Genomic DNA, 18,636 nt, shown 5'->3' on the forward strand with positions numbered 1-18,636 from the left:
TAATAATAAGTCATTCTCTTAATCACAAAATCTACAATAAAGCATGGCTTATGAATAGAATAAGACAATCAATAAATACTGTCTAGTTTTAATGTTTGGCTAAAAATGGGCCCTCTAGTGGTACTGTTCAAAATATCATGGCATCAACAACAATGTCAAAAACATTTTAAAAGCTTTCCCTGATTTTGTGTAGCTTCTTCGATTTTTCTAAAATATGAAATATATGAAGTATATGAAAAATACTGTTTGACGCAAGTCTGCGTAAAACACTGGGAGCTGAGGATGAAACAAAACAGGACTGTGAAGAGAAACAGACACAACAGCTCGACATGAAGGAATGACACAACATTGTAGATACACATACTAGAAATAAGGCTGCAAGATATTGGACAAAATGATATTGCATTTCTTTTTATACAGGAATGGTGCATCTGGTGCACTTTGAGAGCAAAATGATGAGGCTGGATAAACAATTGTTGTGCTCTTGTAAACAATTTAATCATAAACACATTGGTTGTATAGATATGAGTAGTGACGACTAGGGATGTCACGGTACCAGAAATCTAGTAGTCGATACCAATACCAGTGAATTTACACCATTCTCGATACCAAATTCGATACACGGTAAAAAAAATAAATAAATAAAAATAAATCCCATGTAATGTGTACATGTGTCTATATACTGTAGATCCTCAGATTGTAGTACTTTCAATTCACTGACATGGTGACATTTCACTGGGTAAAGGCTACCAGAGGAGGGACCAAGTCATTGTTTTGCAAGTCACAAGTAAGTCTCAAGTCTGTGACTCAAGTCCCAACTCAGGTCTGGAGTCCTAAACAAGCCGTATGAGCTCTTCATCAACTGTAACGTCATTTTAACAGCAGAGTAACTGGATCCAACTGGTGCTCAGTAACGTAACGTTAGTTCTTCATGGTTTTCTCCTGAAACTTGATTGGATGCTGTTGGATTGGTTCAAACTAAGTGAATCTGAGGAGTTAAGTGTAAGATAATCAAATGCAAGTCCCAATAACATTCACCGGAAATAAAGAGTCCAGGGTTCAATAAAAAAAACAAAACACCGCTTCTCAGAGAATTAGCAATAAGCAACAAAAGATAGAAGTTCAGTTTGTTCAGTTCAGTTCAGTTTTTTCCCCCACGAGTGAATCCTCTTCCCTCACATAGAGGATCTCTGCATCTCTGGATCTCGCTGCTGCATGGCGCTGTTGTGTGTGTGTCAAACTCCGACAGAGAGCAGAGGAAAGAATCAGCCGCATTTGGCGCTTGGCGGGTGTTAATTTCGGACCCTGCAGTCATCGTACGGTACCGTCGGTACTGTAGAAAACGAGTACCGTCACGTTTTTAGAAGTACCGGTTCTCGTGACATCCCTAGTGATGACACGGCAAAAAAGTCACACCTACGAAGCATGGTGAACGAGACTCTGTGTTTGATCGCAATGTCGATGCTGAAACGATGTATCGTGCAGCCGTAAGTAGAAATGCTAACATTCCTGTCCTTCTCACAAAAGAAAAACACAAAAGACATATTCAAAAGATCGACCTTTCCCCTAACTAACCATCTCTCACACACAGGTTTCTTAGTCTGTGCCCTACTCACAGTGACCGTGGCCAGAAGTCCCTCGGGCACATTAGCAACAATGATACCGATGAGGAAGATGACGGCCTCCAGCCAGGAGTAACCCAGGGCGATCGACAGGACGAAGAAGGACACGCCGAGGAAGACGGCCACGCCGGTGATGATGTGGATGAAGTGCTCGATCTCCTTAGCAATGGGTGTCTGAAGAGTAGAAGAAGATGATTAACTGCTTTCACTGGAACATTACAAGTTATTCTGTCTAAATAACTTGCTCTTACACATTATGAAACATAATGAAGAAGACTCAGAACTAGGGAGGGGTACTGAAACCTGCTATTAAACCAGCCCCGCTGCTAAATTATGAAAGACTGGAGTATTGATAAGCTCTGATATTATTGGTTCTCTTATCGCTACTTTTGAACTTTTTGGTGTCATTTATTATCACGCTGCAGCGCATCTCTTCTGCTATCACACACACACACACACACACACACACACACACGCACACACAAAAAATCGGAGCGAAGTCAGCAAATAGCAGAGCCGAGAGGCGGCGGTGGAGACAGTGAAGTAAACCAGGGAGGGTGAAGATAACTACGACAACTACACTCGTTACCGTGAGTGCAATGAAACAATAGCAAGTTAAAAGCCAATACTTTATCAATACACCTGTTCAACAAGCATGATGTACACATGTAGAAAAACAACGTTTCAATCTGCTCCGTCCGCAGTCTCTCATCCACTGCTGCTATGTTTGCACAAGCACAGCGCGCTAGCTCGGCTAATAGTGAATTGTATGTAGTCTGTTTAGCTGTTTAGCTTAGTTTGCCACGTATCTTAAAATTCTTGTAAACTGATCAGCTGACTGAGCCGAAGCAGCCCCTCCTCCCTCTACCATCACATCAGCAGAGGGAGGAGGACAGAGGACAGGAGGGAGGACTGATAAAGACTGATGTGTGTGTTCTTCACTCTTTCCATACTTCACTCAGGAATATTATATATGTTATTGACATTCTAGATTAGTTTCAAGTAAGACATTATTGTGTTGATATAGTGAGTTGCTGTTGTACACATTACTGTTGCTGCTCTAGAAACATTTAGTTATATTTCAGATATAAATAAATTCTAATCCTGTTCTGAATGTATTCTTTTTTTTTAAATAATGTATTGAAAAAGGTAGTAGTATCTATAAAATCCTAACGATGCCCATCCTTACCCAGAACACTTCTTAGCTGTTGCTTTTGCATTAAAAATGAGTATATGATATGACCATTACAGAAAAGGTGCAAAAATAGAGCCTGTTTTTAGTAAGCAATCTCTATCATGTTGCTTGTAAAAGACACAGAAGAGCATTAAAGACCAATAATGATTATGGTACCTTGCCAGTCTCCAGGCCTGAGGTGAGGGTGGCGATGCGGCCCATCACTGTACGATCTCCAGTACAAACGACAATGCCGCGCGCCGTTCCTGAAGAAAGAGAGAAGAGGGAGCAGGTTCTTAAAAATGATTTACTTCTTTAGATGAAGAAAACAGAAACAGACACGTCAGGGAGAAAACGTGTCGACTGTGAGTGAGTGTGAATGCATGGACAGACTCGACACAGTGATGATGCTTGGATAGTAAAATGCAATGTAACAATAGGTCCACAGGGGGGCACCACACATTATCCTTTTCCTATTCTACCACACTGTGAAGAGCTCAGTGTGAGTTGCAGGGCCTCACGGTGATGTGATGGGATGGAACAGGTACAATGGGGTCACATTTCCAGTCAGTGGGCTGATAACCAGTGATGTCACTGACCACTCCTTCATCACACCGAACCAGACCAGACCGTGCCCTACAGCGAAAGCTAATGTGTAGCATCTTTGTTTGCAGGACTATCTGAGCACTGAACCGGAACAATGCAAACATACACATGCAGCCATACGAATGGACACCTACACACACACACACACACACACACACACACACACACACACACACACACACACACACATACATTTTGGATGGCGGTGATGGTGACCTTACCCTCGACACAGTTAGTGGAGAAGAAGGCAATGTTACGGGTTTCCAAGGGGTTGTCATGGGTACAGTCAGGTGACCTGGTCTGGGGCTCTGATTCACCAGTCAGGGATGAGTTGTCCACCTGGTGAGTGAGAGAGGGATAGAGACGAACAGATAGATAATGGAGTGGGTTTAGTGCATTCATGATAAGACCATGTACAAAGCCCCATTTCTCCGGTCATGCTTGCTGTGCCTCTGGTGATTGTTTGTGTTGCTGTGCACAGGTTTTTATGTGTTTTAGAGGGACTGTTTGTAAGAATCAGAAATGTCTTGTTAACAGCGACACCTGTGGCCGTTAAGTCAACGGAAGTCAGCGTCGGGCTCGTGCTTGTGCTCGCTCTACATAGACATGAACGAGCATCGCTCAACACAGTGAGGCTGACCAGAGAAGGTCTCACTGACATTACATTTCATTAAATTGTAACATTCTGAGACTGATTTGAGGTTCATATGAGGACCTGCAGGAACACTGAAAATACGTCGAAATTTTATCGAAATCACAATATGGCCTACTGCAATTTTCAAATCTCAGGAGGTGCAATATTTTTTTAAGGCGAAATGTGTGTCAAAATGGCATTTAAAATGAAAGCTACTATGAGGAACTTTCATTCCGTGTTGATTCTGGCGGTCCCTGTGGACAAAAGTGGTAGTGTTTCCAAGCACCAGAGTCCCTTTAGAAAACTCCTCATTTTACTGCTGACTGTCTGCCCAGCACAGTTGTGGTTCTCCTGTGCCTCCCTTCCCTCTAGTGGGCCCAGCAGTGGGGTGTCGTGGTGTCTTGTTTGCTTTTATACTGTAGGTCATACAGTATAGAGGCATCAGTATTAAATTGAGACCAGTTATCATAACCAGTTAAAAACTAAAAAGTGTTTACTTGTAACTTCAATGACTTTGTGTGGCAACTGAAAACATGACATCTTCCTCTGCTGTACAGTAGGTGTTGGTGTCTCCTTGGCTTTGTAGAATTACAGGAGTGTTTTCTGTAATCAGGGTTGGGAGGATTTACCTGTTAAAAATGTAATCAGTAACCTCATCCAAGTATCACAATATAAAAGTATTGTAATCTGATTACTTTCTGTTTCCTCATTATTTTCTATGTAAAGCAGAAAAGAGGAACAACATCACAATACAGTGCAAGTTCTGCCTTCCAGCTGTGAAAAAGCTGCCATCATCCAAGAACTCCAATCCCTTGGTACATTAGTTACTGGATTTTAACTTGGAGCAGCAGCACTACGCATAATTATCAAATTTAATTAACCTACATGCAAATGTCTAGGGCTTTACCGTGTGTTATTGTGGTTATATAAACGAAGCTATTTGGGACAGCCCTACAAATTTCCCAGTTTGTCCTGTATTATGTTTGCTAGACCAGAAATATGAAGCGGTTTGCTCATTACGAGCCATCTTCTCCGAGGGGATGCCTCTCAGCAAAAAGAATAATCTTGATGAACTGGAAAGTGCGCAAACCATCCTGTTTTGTGATAACTTGCGCTGTAGTGTGATGTTGTTCCCCTTTTCTGCTTTACATACAAAATAATGGTGAAACTTCCACCCAGTGAAAGCAAGCTTCTACCTGACGGCTCCCTTGCTGATCTGCTGCAGCTCGCACACAGACAGCGCTGCTGGTGCAGCGTGAGACTCATGTCCTGAAGTGTTCAAATGTGTGCACATCTGCATAGTATATTGTTCTTTATTTTAAATGTATGTTAAATTGTAATCCTGCTGGTAATCCCCATTTTTACCAAATGTATCTTTAATCTGATAAGGTCTTCTTTTTTTTTTCTGTAACTGTAACAAATTACAGTTACCTTTTTTTTTATGTATGCTAATTACGTAATGTCGTTCCATGTGATCCGTTACTCCCCAAGCATGCCTGTAACTCACCTTGCAGCCGTGGGAGGAGATGATGCGGAGGTCAGCGGGGATCCTGTCTCCTCCTTTCACCTCCACCAGGTCTCCTGCCACCACCTGCTCAGCATTAATCTGCATCTTCTCTCCCTCACGGATCACCAGGGCTTGCTGGGAACAGAGAGAGAGAGAGAGAGAGAGAGAGAGAGAGAGAGAGAGAGAGTGTAAATACATAATGCCAAAAATAACAGAAACTCTCTGTAATGAAACTATTTGGAGAGAGCTTAGAAAAAAGGTGAAACAGCACAACAACTAAAGTAATTGAAAGGTACATCACAGATTGGGGAAAAAAGAAATAGTGTAAAAGCTGTGACGCCGTTATACTGTGGCATGCATTTTTGGAGAGGGGTAGGGCTGGGGGACAGGGGATGTCCTGGCTTAGTCCCTCCAGGAATTACTGTCTGAATTATTGTGCAACTTCATAATTTAGAGTGCTTACAGTCAGGGTTGGGCCGATCGTCCATCTCCGGTGGCTGACAGTCATCGGCCACTGAGCCCAACATCGTGATTTACCCCACCCCATCCCGTCCACACCAACATCTAATTACATCAGTTGCATGCTTAACAACACTCAGTCAAAACCGAGTATCTGTCTGGACCGTATATGGTCAGGATGTGAATTTGTGGCTGAATTGTTACATAAATAGTCAGAGGTCATGTCTATTATGTTTTGTGAACAGTTTTTTCCACTTCTATCTTAATGTTTTATTGAAAGACAACTTATAATGAAGCAAATGACATTCAGTAATAGTAAATGGAAACATTTACTGGTCAGTATATTATACATTTTATACAAGGTGAAAATGTATTAGCATGACATACAGCATGCAAGGTAAAAAGTATTTCAGTTTTTTATTAAAGCATGTGTATCAAAAGCATTCATCATATAAGTGGTGTATAACAATATATACATACTTCACTAAGGTTTATGTCATCACTGACGTTGCTGCTGCCGTATTTATTCCTAGATGGAGTGTTAATGGAGCAGCTACAATGTTAGCATAGCCTGGCATTGATCGATCAGAACTCCATTCAGAAAACAAGCATTTTAAAAGTTGTTTGCTTGTCGTCTTGCGGACAGACCTGACAAAGCATGAATTCCCCACAATCCCCACAAAACCTAACCTTTTCATTTTGAAAGAGCAACGACCAATGAGGAGCCTCCTACAGTCGGCCAACCAATCCTGTAACTTCATCACTCAGTCAGTCAGTCAGTCACTCAGTGACAGACTTTAGCGTTTGTAGGGCTGGCCCTCTGCGGTCCAGCCAAAAAGAAACAATTGTGATGTATCAACGGTGTGCAGGTTGATGTTGTGAGAGCAACTGAAGGTGGACACTAGGACTGTCACAAGCAATCACAAACAATTATTGTGGCAATGGTTTGGATAGTTGTAATTGTGTACTGCCATTAACATCGACAGCATGACACTGAAAGAGAGAAAGAGAGAGAGGAAGACAGAGAGTGTGTGTGTCTGTGTGTCAGAGAGAGAGACAGAGAGAGACAGAGAGAGAGAGAGACAGAGAGACAGAGAGAGAGAGAGAGAGAGAGACACAGAGAGACAGAGAGAGAGAGAGAGAGAGCTACTGGTACAATTACGAACACACTTATTTTAACACCCTATGGAACGCATTTTCTGGCGAAAGAACGTCCCGATTGATGAGATGACAGACATCCTTCTATCCGTAATGGTGGATATACTGTAGCTCCTGTTGCAGGTTGTGTGCTCACATGATTTGATCAGTGGGGATGATTCACGCAGCCCCAGTCCACAGTTTGAGTGCACAGCACTCAGTCAAGCAGCAAGGCAGAGAGGAGAGACAGATAGGCCCATACAGACGTGCAGCAAGAGCTCAGGGAGCAAGATGCCTGAATATGAATTAATATCAATTTTGAGTTTGAACACGTCATCACAGTTCAATCAGTTAAAATCAATCTTGAAATGGTCCAGTCAACCAGTTTGTTTTTATTTGTTTAACAAGCATTAATTCAGTTCTCATTTGGAAGAAATGTTCTGTTGCCATCTACTAAATATGGTGTTTATATCAATTTGAAATAATTTAAAGGTAATGAATTCCAATTTCAGAGCATTAATATAGCAGCAAACAACTATTGTCTATGTAAAGATATAAAGTAATGTCAACCTGAAGTCTCTCTACCTCTCCCTCTCCTGTTGTAATAAGAGCTTCTATGTGCTTTGTTTACATAGCCGGTCCGGCCATGCGTGCATGTTAGTGCATGTGTGTGTGTCCCACTGGCTAGCTAATAGCCGCCGCGCTGCGTTGCTCTCATACGGCGGTTACAGCTGATAATGCCTTCAAGGCAGAAGCCCAACAGTCTCCCCCCCCCCCCCAGATTAAGACTGTTAGCTCTGTCAGCACTGTTACCTTTGTTTGTACTGTTAGTGCTGTTAGCGTTGTTAGCCGTCACCATGTTGAGAGCCGTATGGAGGCAATACCTAACTCATACATATGCTCAGAATTTGGAATTTAGCACCTTAAAAGCATTGCATGCCCCTTTATGGTTTGATACAATACTCCACATTTTAGACTAAACAAATTACAATAAACTTATTTATTTATATTTTTATTTTTATTTATGTTTTACTTTTCAATGACCTTAAAACTTTTTTTTTTGTTCAGAATTATCACTAAGGAATTTGAGATGGTGTTATTCCAACACCGTCTACAAAGAAGCTCTCAGTTTTCAAGTTTTTTTTGGATCTCTTTAGTGTTTCTTCCTTCATCTTCTCTTACCTAGAATGAACTGTCAAATCCAACTGAAAGCTGAAACTTGCATATTTTCAACTTTTGTAAAAACAATCACATAATACATCACATTGTTCTTGTGGAACTGTTCAGTACCTGAGGAACCATGTTCTTAAAGGACTCCATGATCTTGGAGCTCTTAGCTTCCTGGAAGTAGGAGAAGCAGCCGGTGATGATGACGACAGCTGACAGCACGATGCCCAGATACAACTACAAAGAGAAGCAAGAAAGAAAGATGACACTTTCATATTTAATGCAGAAATTAATTGATTGATGTCACCTTATCTAAAAATGTATCACATGAGAGGAAAGGAAGGTCAAATTAGACCAGTGGAGGGACACAGACAGAGAGATGAAGTTAAAAAAGTCATCAGCGAGACATTGTGACATCAAACACTGGAGTGTGAGAGGTAAAGGAGCTATTTCAGGAAGCTGAGGCTTCTGTAAATAACACCTTCCATCCTGTAGCTGACAACAGCATGTGGTTTGATTTGGACTGACCTGGAGGTTGTCCATCTTTTTGCTGTCTACTACTGTTAGTGGTTTTACTGTATAACTACGCTCTATTGTCTCCTGTTTTAATGGATCCCCATTAGAAGGTCTAAATAATATCTTTTAAAGTCCTCCTCCAGGCAAGTATGTAAAAATACTGATTCATATTTTGTTTAACATGGTTTTCCCTCATTAAAAGTGAAAACTAGAATGGTTGCATGCCTTCGATAACCAGTCAAGTTGCAGTTTACATCCATGTCTGTCCAAAATTATCACTTCATCATTTTATCCTATTAGAAATTTGCATGAAATTGTCATAATTAGCATACAGTATGAATTCTTATTTATGGGCAAAATCGTGTTTTGGGAGGTGACAGTGACCTTTGACCACCAAAACCTAATCAGTTCATCCTTGAGTCAGAGTGGATGTTTGTGCCAAATTTGAAGAAATTTGCTCAAGGTGTTCCAGAGATAACGCTTTCACGAGAATGGGACGGACATGAAGTATCAACTAGAACATTTCGCAAGAAATTTTGACCAGTGTGCCCTGGTGCTGGGGGGATGGGTGGGGGCTAGAGATGGTGTGTGTGTGTGGAGGGGGGGGGCAGATTCAGACTGTCTGAGGTCCATAGTGAGGTCATCACTGTAGGCCCTTTCGCTGCGTGCGTGTCTGTCAGTGGTTGCCATGGTGATTGGGGGGCCTTGAGGAGTGTTTAGTTTCCTGTTAACATACAGTAAGAGTTGAGGGATTTTATTTTGAAAAGTAGGTGAATACCTAGTTTCCTGTTATCATACAATGAGAGTTGGGGGCTTTTAATCACAGGTGTAATTAATAACATTAATTATGGCCCTGATCCATTGAAGCCCTGGTTTAGAGCATGCTGGCTCACTGAAATGGAGTGATACAGTAAATAGTGTGTGCGTGTGTGTGTGTGTGTGGGTGTGTGTGTCTGTGTGTGTGTGTTAGTCAGCCTGTTCTGATTGGCTAATGTGAATAAGCTGTCTAGCAGCAATCAAAAGTTGCCGTGGTGATTGGCCACTGCTGCAGTGGGGCAGTTTAAAATAGGAGTTAACCAGAGACGTACATGTCATAAAAGTGCTTCTACAACAGAAACCGTGACTCCTATCGCTTAAATTGTTCATGAGACCAGTTAGGAGTCTCTGATAAAAAAAATGGTGCGACATCTGGGTCTGTAGTGTCAAAAATGTGACCTCGGCGGCAGTTTCGAAAAGTAGTAACTTTTTTCTCTGATCCAAAAAATTCTGTGAAATTTAATATGGGCCCCTATGGGAGCTAGCCTGGAGTTGCTCTCACGTTCAGGCATGTGTAGCCAAATGTGTAAGTCCGACTGATTCCATAGCTACATGACTGCGACCGGCACAAAATTTCCTATAATTTGATGAACAAATTATCTATGAAGAGTGACAATTGTGGGCTAAAGAGCAATTTGTTCGGAACATTTTCAAAAGATTTCAAAGCTTTCCCACACTCTGACGATGATGTCACACACTCTAGCCCTTAACGACCCACGCAATACACACCCATTATAAAATCTGAAACGGTCTGAAAATTTCACAAAACGTAAACTGCGATTTCGTGAAAACCGTGCCGGCTATCAAAAAATTTCCATTTGGCCAAATAAAGTCCCAAGTCTCGTGACCCGTTTAAACTTTTAATCACGTTTCTACGTTAAAGTATGGCGACTCTGTATGGCCCCAAAGAGGAGTGCTTTTGAGCTGTCTTCACGTCGATTTTCCATTCATTCCAATGGAGCCAAAGAATTTGCCTTGTGCTTCTAGGCACACTGAAATAAACGCGTCGAATAATAGACCAGTGTGCTTTGCACAAGGCTTAGCATTGTGCTTCTAGGCACACTGGAATGACTTTGACCTTTGACCACCAACATCGAATCCGTTCATCGTTCATCAAGCGGACGTTTGTGCCAAGTTTGATGAAATTCCCTTCAGGCGTTCCTGAGGTATTGGGTTCATGAGATTGGACCGGACGGACGTACAGACTGACAACCCAAAAACATAATGCCGATTTCGTGAAAACCGTGCCGGCTATCAAAAAATTTCCATTTGGCCAAATAAAGTCCCAAGTCTCGTGACCCGTTTAAACTTTTAATCATGTTTCTACATTAAAGTATGGCGACTCTGTATGGCCCCAAAGAGGAGTGCTTTTGAGCTGTCTTCACGTCGATTTTCCATTCATTCCAATGGAGCCAAAGAATTTGCCTTGTGCTTCTAGGCACACTGGAATAAACGCGTCGAATAATAGACCAGTGTGGTTTGCACAAGGCTTAGCATTGTGCTTCTAAGCACACTGGAATGACTTTGACCTTTGACCACCAACATCGAATCCGTTCATCGTTCATCAAGCGGACGTTTGTGCCAAGTTTGATGAAATTCCCTTCAGGCGTTCCTGAGGTATTGGGTTCATGAGATTGGACCGGACGGACGTACAGACTGACAACCCAAAACATAATGCCGATTTCGTGAAACCGTGCCGGCTATCAAAAAATTTCCATTTGGCCAAATAAAGTCCCAAGTCTCGTGACCTGTTTAAACTTTTAATCACGTTTCTACATTAAAGTATGGCGACTCTGTATGGCCCCAAAGAGGAGTGCTTTTGAGCTGTCTTCACGTCGATTTTCCATTCATTCCAATGGAGCCAAAGAATTTGCCTTGTGCTTCTAGGCACACTGGAATAAACGCGTTGAATAATAGACCAGTGTGCTTTGCACAAGGCTTAGCATTGTGCTTCTAAGCACACTGGAATGACTTTGACCTTTGACCACCAACATCGAATCCGTTCATCGTTCATCAAGCGGACGTTTGTGCCAAGTTTGATGAAATTCCCTTCAGGCGTTCCTGAGGTATTGGGTTCATGAGATTGGACCGGACGGACGTACAGACTGACAACCCAAAAACATAATGCCCCCGGCGGGAAGGCATGACAAACTGTGAAAAGGGGCTGGAAGCACATCTACTCTTTCTCCCTCGCTGAGAAATTCTGGATCTGGCCTTGTACCATGAACCACCGCTGCTCCCGCCAGGTTGAGCAGTACGCCTCAACATGGTGGCGCGGAGCTCTGCGACCGGCTTGCTATCTGCAGTGATAGTTTCAGCGTCTGTTTCTCCGTTAGAGGAAACATCGGAGAGATTCAGCCACACATGTTGGACTCAGATGAGGAGTCTGTTGTGCACCAAAATTGGGGACTAGCATCTTTTATTTGTTTATGATGTTTGCTAGATTGTTAGCTTGTAGCTGGCAGTGGCTGACACAGTGGTCGTGAAACATACAATATCTGTTACGATGTTACATCGTATTTAGACGTGTATGTCTCTGCCATCGTTTTGAAAATAGTGAAGCTTAGCTTAAAAAATACTGATACGTAGCTACACCTGGCTTCTCCTCCGATACACCTTGTTTCGCCGTAGCGTTACGCTAATGATATGGAAAGCCCCACCCTGCAAGTTGATGGGATTGGTTCCTTAGGTATGTGACGTATAACACCCTGGCTGTCTGAATCTGTGTTTCAGAGACCGTCATTGGTACACTGCAGTTCCAAGGCGGAAATGCTCAGCCATGGCGTTGACCGCTTATTTTGCTCATGATGTTTTGTAACGTAAAATACACCATCTAAAAAAGCATGGAAACGCTAGCTGTGCCGCTTTTTTCTTTCCCATGTGCTTGGTAGGTTGTGCACCTGGCGTGCTTTCCGTTACTTAGCAACTAAAACCTGCATGCTGTGATGATGATGATGAAATTGCGGTAATTTTGCAGGAAGCCTCACTGACTAAACTAAACACAATCAAAACAAAGATCAATGTATTTCCAGCACTGTAAATCCCTCACAGTATTGACTTGTCTGTGTCAGTCTGGCTGGCCTTTCAACCAGATGTTGTGACGTTCTTGGACTGAAAGGGTGACACAATGAAAAAGTCCGTGGGGCAGATCATAAAGCTCTGGGTAGTTTTGCACTTAAATGATTAACTTCTCCATATATTTACTGTAGACTGATATTTACGGAAGAAAGAAAAGATATCTGCAGGCTGTGATTGGTTGTTCTTTGTTACATGACATGCGGTGCGTGCTGCTGCTTTCCAAAAATGTTAACTATTTTTATCTTGGAGGGCAGCCGTTGCGCCCTCAAAAGTAGGCACTTGGGAACGCTTGCGCGTTACAGACATTACGAATTTTAACTGCTTAACGCTATCTGTTAAGCGGTTAAAAGAAATAAAAAAATTAATTAAAAAGCTGAGCAAAACTCAGGAGCGGCTTGTCACTTTAAGGAGAATAGCTGGTCCACCATAACAGCTTACCTTAAGTGAGTCTGAGCCGGTGTTGCAAGATACAGGAAGTTGGCTTGGGTCTTGAGGAGTTGTCGAATTTATTCACCATCAAATAAACAGTACACACACTGTACAGTTACATACAGCTTTAACGCCACCGACAACCCCACACTCACCGCCTCCACACTCGCCAACGTTACGCCGCGCTGACAGACCGTATGTGTGTGACAACGGCGGGCACGAAGCCTCCAGCTACGCTACAGCTGTGACAGAAGCACAAACCAAACAGAAACGGTCTGTCAGACACTAGCTAACGTTACGCCGGGCAGACACACAGCTGACCACCTCGCAGCTAAACTAAATGGTGCGGTGGAGACTTTTACTGGGAGAGTGGCTGCACGTGTCCACGACACTAGAGCGTCGTGGCTGCTACAGTAACTCTCCTGGTCGGGTGAACTGGGGACTCAGTTGTCTGTTTTGCACATACACTGCAGCTGGCGCACCGCTGCACGCAACGCACTAATCTTGTCGGTTAACGGTTAATAATCTAACGACGGTCGGTTAACGATTAGAAAAAAATTCTAAATTGGCATCCCTGCATCTGACATAACCGGTTATCCGAGCGTAAATTTATATTCTGGGTGTGTGATACAGTCTCAGTAACTCATGCTGACTCGTCACTGTTGTTGTTACACCCGAGTCCTCCCCTGTGGTCTGAACCATTTATTTTGTCCTATCATGCTGTGTGTCAGCGCCTCTTAGCCTCAGTCCCCGGCTCTACTCTGAGCTCTGACCTGACATGAAACAGAGCTGACCCATGAACACCCTTCTCATACCCTGCCGTTACAAACGCCAGGAGTCACACGCTCCCTGTGGCGGGTCCAGAATGGATGCTAACAGGATGGTGTCTGTCACATCTAAAGACTGGCGTGATTCAGACAAACGGCTGACGCAATCTTTATCACTGACACAGCCGCATCCCTGAGGAGTAGTGACTCAGCAAATCGCTTTTTGAGGGTTGAGCTGGAGGACAGGGAGCACACACACTAACAGCAACGCACAGTTCGCTATGTGCTTCCCCCCCTCAGGTGTTTTTTTTTATATCTGGCTTCTCACATGTACAACTGGTGGGACTGATTCACCCTACCATCATCCACCATCCCTACAACTCTCCACTTACGTTATCCCCAGCGGGCTCGTCCTCTGTGGCAGCCTGGATGGCGTAGGCCAGGAAGCAGAGGATGGCACCGATCCACAGCAGGATGGAGAAGCCACCGAACAGCTGGCGACAGAACTTGACCCACTCTGGGGTGGTAGGGGGTGGAGTCAGGGCGTTGAGGCCATCCCTGGTCAGGTACTCTGCTGCCTTGGCATTGGTCAAACCCTGAGAGGAGCAGAGGAAGTGGAGAGGATGGATGAGCAGAGGCAAGAGGGCAGTGGAGAAGTTGGAGTTATAGAGGAAGCAGGAAAGGAAGGACAGAGGATGGAGGGAAAATTAGGATAGAGGAAGAGGGCAGAAAAGAGGGGGAAAGAAAGAGAGTGTTGTGAATAAATGCTAAGAAATGGAAATAGAGTTTTAAAGAGGTGTACTGACTGGGATGTCAGTGTAAACTGAATACTTGTTGAATCATCAGCACTGTGTAAATCAGGACAGAAACAACCATACTGAGTTGAGATTGAGACTGATGGTGTAAAAGTCATTTCTGCTCTGAAGTGAGCTGAACCTACCTGGACGATATCAGTGGTGTATTTCCGGCAAACCTCCTCGACAGACATTTTGTGTTCCGTCTACAAAGAATTCAAATACAAAGCAACCTGTCAGTTATCATATCAATTCAAAATTATAATAAAGATAAATTATGCAAGCAATCTATTAATACTATCAAGCAATGTCAAATTTTAGGGCAAACATGTTTGGTGTCATGTGAGAAAAGCATTCCAAAAATATGTATTTAGAATTTCTTGCTGAACTGACTTAATTCAAAGGAGGAAATTAATTCAAATGACTGTTATGATAGAATCCCACATACTAGGGGTGTAAGACAATATCAAAAATATCGAGTATCGCGATAAGTTTGGTGATATTGTATCGATTCTCAAAAAACACACATTTTTAATTGCACTTTTTAAGGATTGCACTTAAATTTCGTTTTACTTATACAATGACAATAAAGATATATTCTATATTCTATTCTTCTAATTAATATTACATGCAATCATGAACTCATTTAATACTTTATTTCATTTGCAAAGAGATTCACCCTCTCAGTGTATGCTCCCTCTCAAAGTAGTGTTATGATGTTGATATTACAGGGACTGCGATAAATGCAAATGCAGATCCCACTGTTCTGATATAAAAAAGTAAACTTTCTTTTACTCAGATTTTATGCATATGCTGGTGTGTTCTTTACACTCTGACAGTTTTCTTAAAAATCGCAATATATCGCCTTGCTTAGAGTATCGCAATATATAAAAATATGTTGAATCTTAACCCCTTTATCATTCCAGATTCTCGCCGATACACAGCCCTATTACATACTAGAGATGCATGGATTGCAATTATACCGAGGTTAATCCGCACATCGGGTCATAAAATTGAACATTATTGTTATTATTATTATTATTATTATTAATAATAATAATAATAATAATAATAATAATACATGTTATTTGGTGGCGCCTTTCAAGGCACCCAAGGACACCTTACAAAGATAAAATAATACTCAAGTAAATAAAAACAGCCGGACACAACAAGGACACATTTATGCAGACACATGTGATGAACTGATGGACACTACAGTGAATAGGCTAGTTGCCCTTGAGCAAGTTACCCTCCCCAAACTGCTCTCCGGTTGCTGTATAGTATCTGCCCACTGCTCCGAATATACTAGGATGAGTTAAATGCCGAAGCTAAATTTCACTGTGTGCTGTGCTATGGACAATGTGTGACAATAAAAGTTGATTTACATTTACATTTACATACTGTCCTGTGGTCCTTGGTTGAGGTAGTTAAAGCTAGGGTTCTTCAAAAACTTTAAATTCATATTAAATCCCGGCAGCAATCAATAAATCAAATCCTCTGACAAAAAAAAAGACGAAAAAAAATAGTTTCTGTGGCTGTCGCAGAATAATAAGCTTGTCTTCCTATCTACCTATCTGCCTGTGCACACATTGCACGTCACTGGAGTCTTCCACATTCGCTAGCTTGACAGCTGTGAGTACTAACAATAGCCATGTTCATTGTTGTAATGATAATTTCGGGGAGTTTTGGAGGCCTGAAAAGACGGACTGTCAGTGTTGCCGACTCAGTGACTATCTCTCTAGATTTAGGGACTTTTGCAGCTGGTGCTGCTAGCTACTTTCATTAGAAAAGAGATGGTAACACTGAGCTGGGTTTATAGGTTGGATCATTTTAAAAAACTAGCGTACTCTAGTTAGTTTTTCAAGATTACCAGCCCTAGCTTTTAAGGGACTGTTTGTAACTTCTTACACGTATAAATCATTGCGGGTCGATGTCCCATGCGCGCTCGCGTGTGGCTACACTGTTCAGACTCAGACTCCAACACAAACTACTGTGAAGCACCAAAACCTCTTGGTTGTATCTAGTGAAGCCCGTCTGTTAAACAGTGTTGGTCGCGGTCGGAGGACGCGGTGGAGACCGTAGCTTCGGTCTCCAGGACCGGAGTCTCTACTGTACTCTGCTCCTCTGCTCCTCTGCCTGCTTGCCTTCACTGAGCTCGCTCCATTCTCACGTGCATGTGCGCACACCCCACACTGCAGAAGAGTTAGTTTAGCTCTGAGAATATCTAGTGAATGTACAGTGGACGTTTGTGCAGAAATAACTGCTGCAGCTCCTCCAGACCAACAGAGGTTTCCCGTGTCTTGTGAAGTGACGGGGCTCCGCAGAGAGAAACATTATCGTCTCCGACCAAAACTCCGGTGTCTCCCCTTTTCCCTCCGGCCGCGGTCGGGAGGCTGAGGCAGGAAAAGCCAACACTAGGATCAGCATTGATTCATGGAGAGACCTTCGTCTGGTCAGCTAACATTACTGCCAAGCAGCTGAAATATAGAGTGATATTGTGCTTTTAGCTGACGTGTGTCTCCTCACTGTTTTGAGCGATGCTCGTTCATGTCTATGTAGAGCGAGCACAAGCGCGAGCAACAGGACGCTGACTTTAGTTGACTTAGCGGCCACAGGAGTCGCTGTTAACAAGACATTTCTGATTCTTACAAACAGTCCCTTTAAGTTTTACAAAATAATAATTTCCTGTATTACAAAAACGTTTCTTTCTTTTAAAGATTGATAAATAATACTTTAGAAATCAATATGTGTATCTGACCCAGCTCATTTAGTATTCTAACAAGGGCTATCTTGAAGGTTTGGCTTCTTGCCCCATACAGGAGCAAATCCTTCCGTAACAGGATTCAATTGCTCTGGCACATTACCTCAAACTACACTAGCTGCTACAGAACTCCTACGTCTCTGTTATCTCCTTCTCAAACAGAGAGATTAGATAACAGTTGGATGGCAGCTCTCTGCATGCTGGAGTAAGGCCAGGAGGCACTATCTATGAACTCCTCACTACTCAGCTGGGACCTCAAGGCTTTTGTTTATTCTGTCTTTCTGTGATTGATTTTGAAATGAGATTCCGGGTGCTTGTGTGCCACCAAACTGGTACTCCAAGTGGGTGAAAAGAAACAAGCAAAAATTTGTGACATATTACAGCGGGCAGTGAGGTCACAGGAAGTAGGAAGCAATGCACTTACTATGGGAACTTCCTTCTTGAGGTCATCCAGATCTTTGCCTCCCTTCTTCTTGGGCGACTCCTTCTCATCCTTGTCCTGCGTGGTGGCCACGCGGTAGCTGTCAGACCGTCCATACTGTAACACACAAAGGCAAGATCACTGAGCATTAGGGGTGGGAAAATAATCGTTTCACCTACAGTATGTATCGCAATTTTTTTTTAAACGATTTTTTAATGCCAGAATCAATATATTTGCTTCATTTGAGTCTATGTGGAGGTAGAAAGAAGTTACCGCTTTTATTGTTGTAGTCTGAGTAACGTGACGTCATATCCGTTTCATATCCGTCCACAGTGAGCCAAATGAGAAAGCAGAAAATGGCGGAGGGTCTGCGTGGATACGACCTGCACCCTCCCATGTTAAATCCAGCGTGGTAAACACTACACATCCAGTAAAGGATGGAAACACTTTGGGTTTCACACACTGCAGGAAAAGCAGAGCTAGACATCACGGCTAAAGCTGCATGCTAACTCTGTCACGGACAGGAAACGTTATCGTATCGCAGTAATCTGCGGTCAAGCCGGCCGTCGCTCTCGTCTCCGTGGTTAAATGGGCCGACGCTACAACTGTAGAGCACCCAGATACTGACATTTGTGTTCTCTGCATTGAAACGGCCCCGATGGAGCTGACCATGGATGGATAAAGAGAACGGAGCTGACGGGAGAGCTAGAGACCACCTTGGAGAAGTTAGAGGAAGTAGACATGTGGG

General features: G+C 42.8%; 1 protein-coding gene across 1 annotated transcript in view; it reads right to left on the reverse strand.

Annotated features, from left to right (window-relative positions):
* The window catches only part of LOC119503182 (sodium/potassium-transporting ATPase subunit alpha-3), a 60,577-nt gene that overhangs the window by 20,505 nt on the left and 21,436 nt on the right, over positions 1-18,636 (reverse strand). The window contains exons 2-9 of the mRNA XM_037794782.1: positions 17,892-18,005; positions 14,853-14,912; positions 14,305-14,508; positions 8,430-8,543; positions 5,544-5,678; positions 3,624-3,741; positions 2,974-3,062; positions 1,617-1,796 (exon numbers count right to left, since the gene is read on the reverse strand). Coding sequence (XP_037650710.1) covers positions 1,617-1,796; positions 2,974-3,062; positions 3,624-3,741; positions 5,544-5,678; positions 8,430-8,543; positions 14,305-14,508; positions 14,853-14,912; positions 17,892-18,005 — 1,014 coding nt within the window. The remainder of the gene's footprint in view (positions 1-1,616; positions 1,797-2,973; positions 3,063-3,623; positions 3,742-5,543; positions 5,679-8,429; positions 8,544-14,304; positions 14,509-14,852; positions 14,913-17,891; positions 18,006-18,636) is intronic.

Source organism: Sebastes umbrosus, chromosome 15 (assembly GCF_015220745.1).
Source record: "Sebastes umbrosus isolate fSebUmb1 chromosome 15, fSebUmb1.pri, whole genome shotgun sequence".
NCBI lineage: Eukaryota > Metazoa > Chordata > Actinopteri > Perciformes > Sebastidae > Sebastes > Sebastes umbrosus.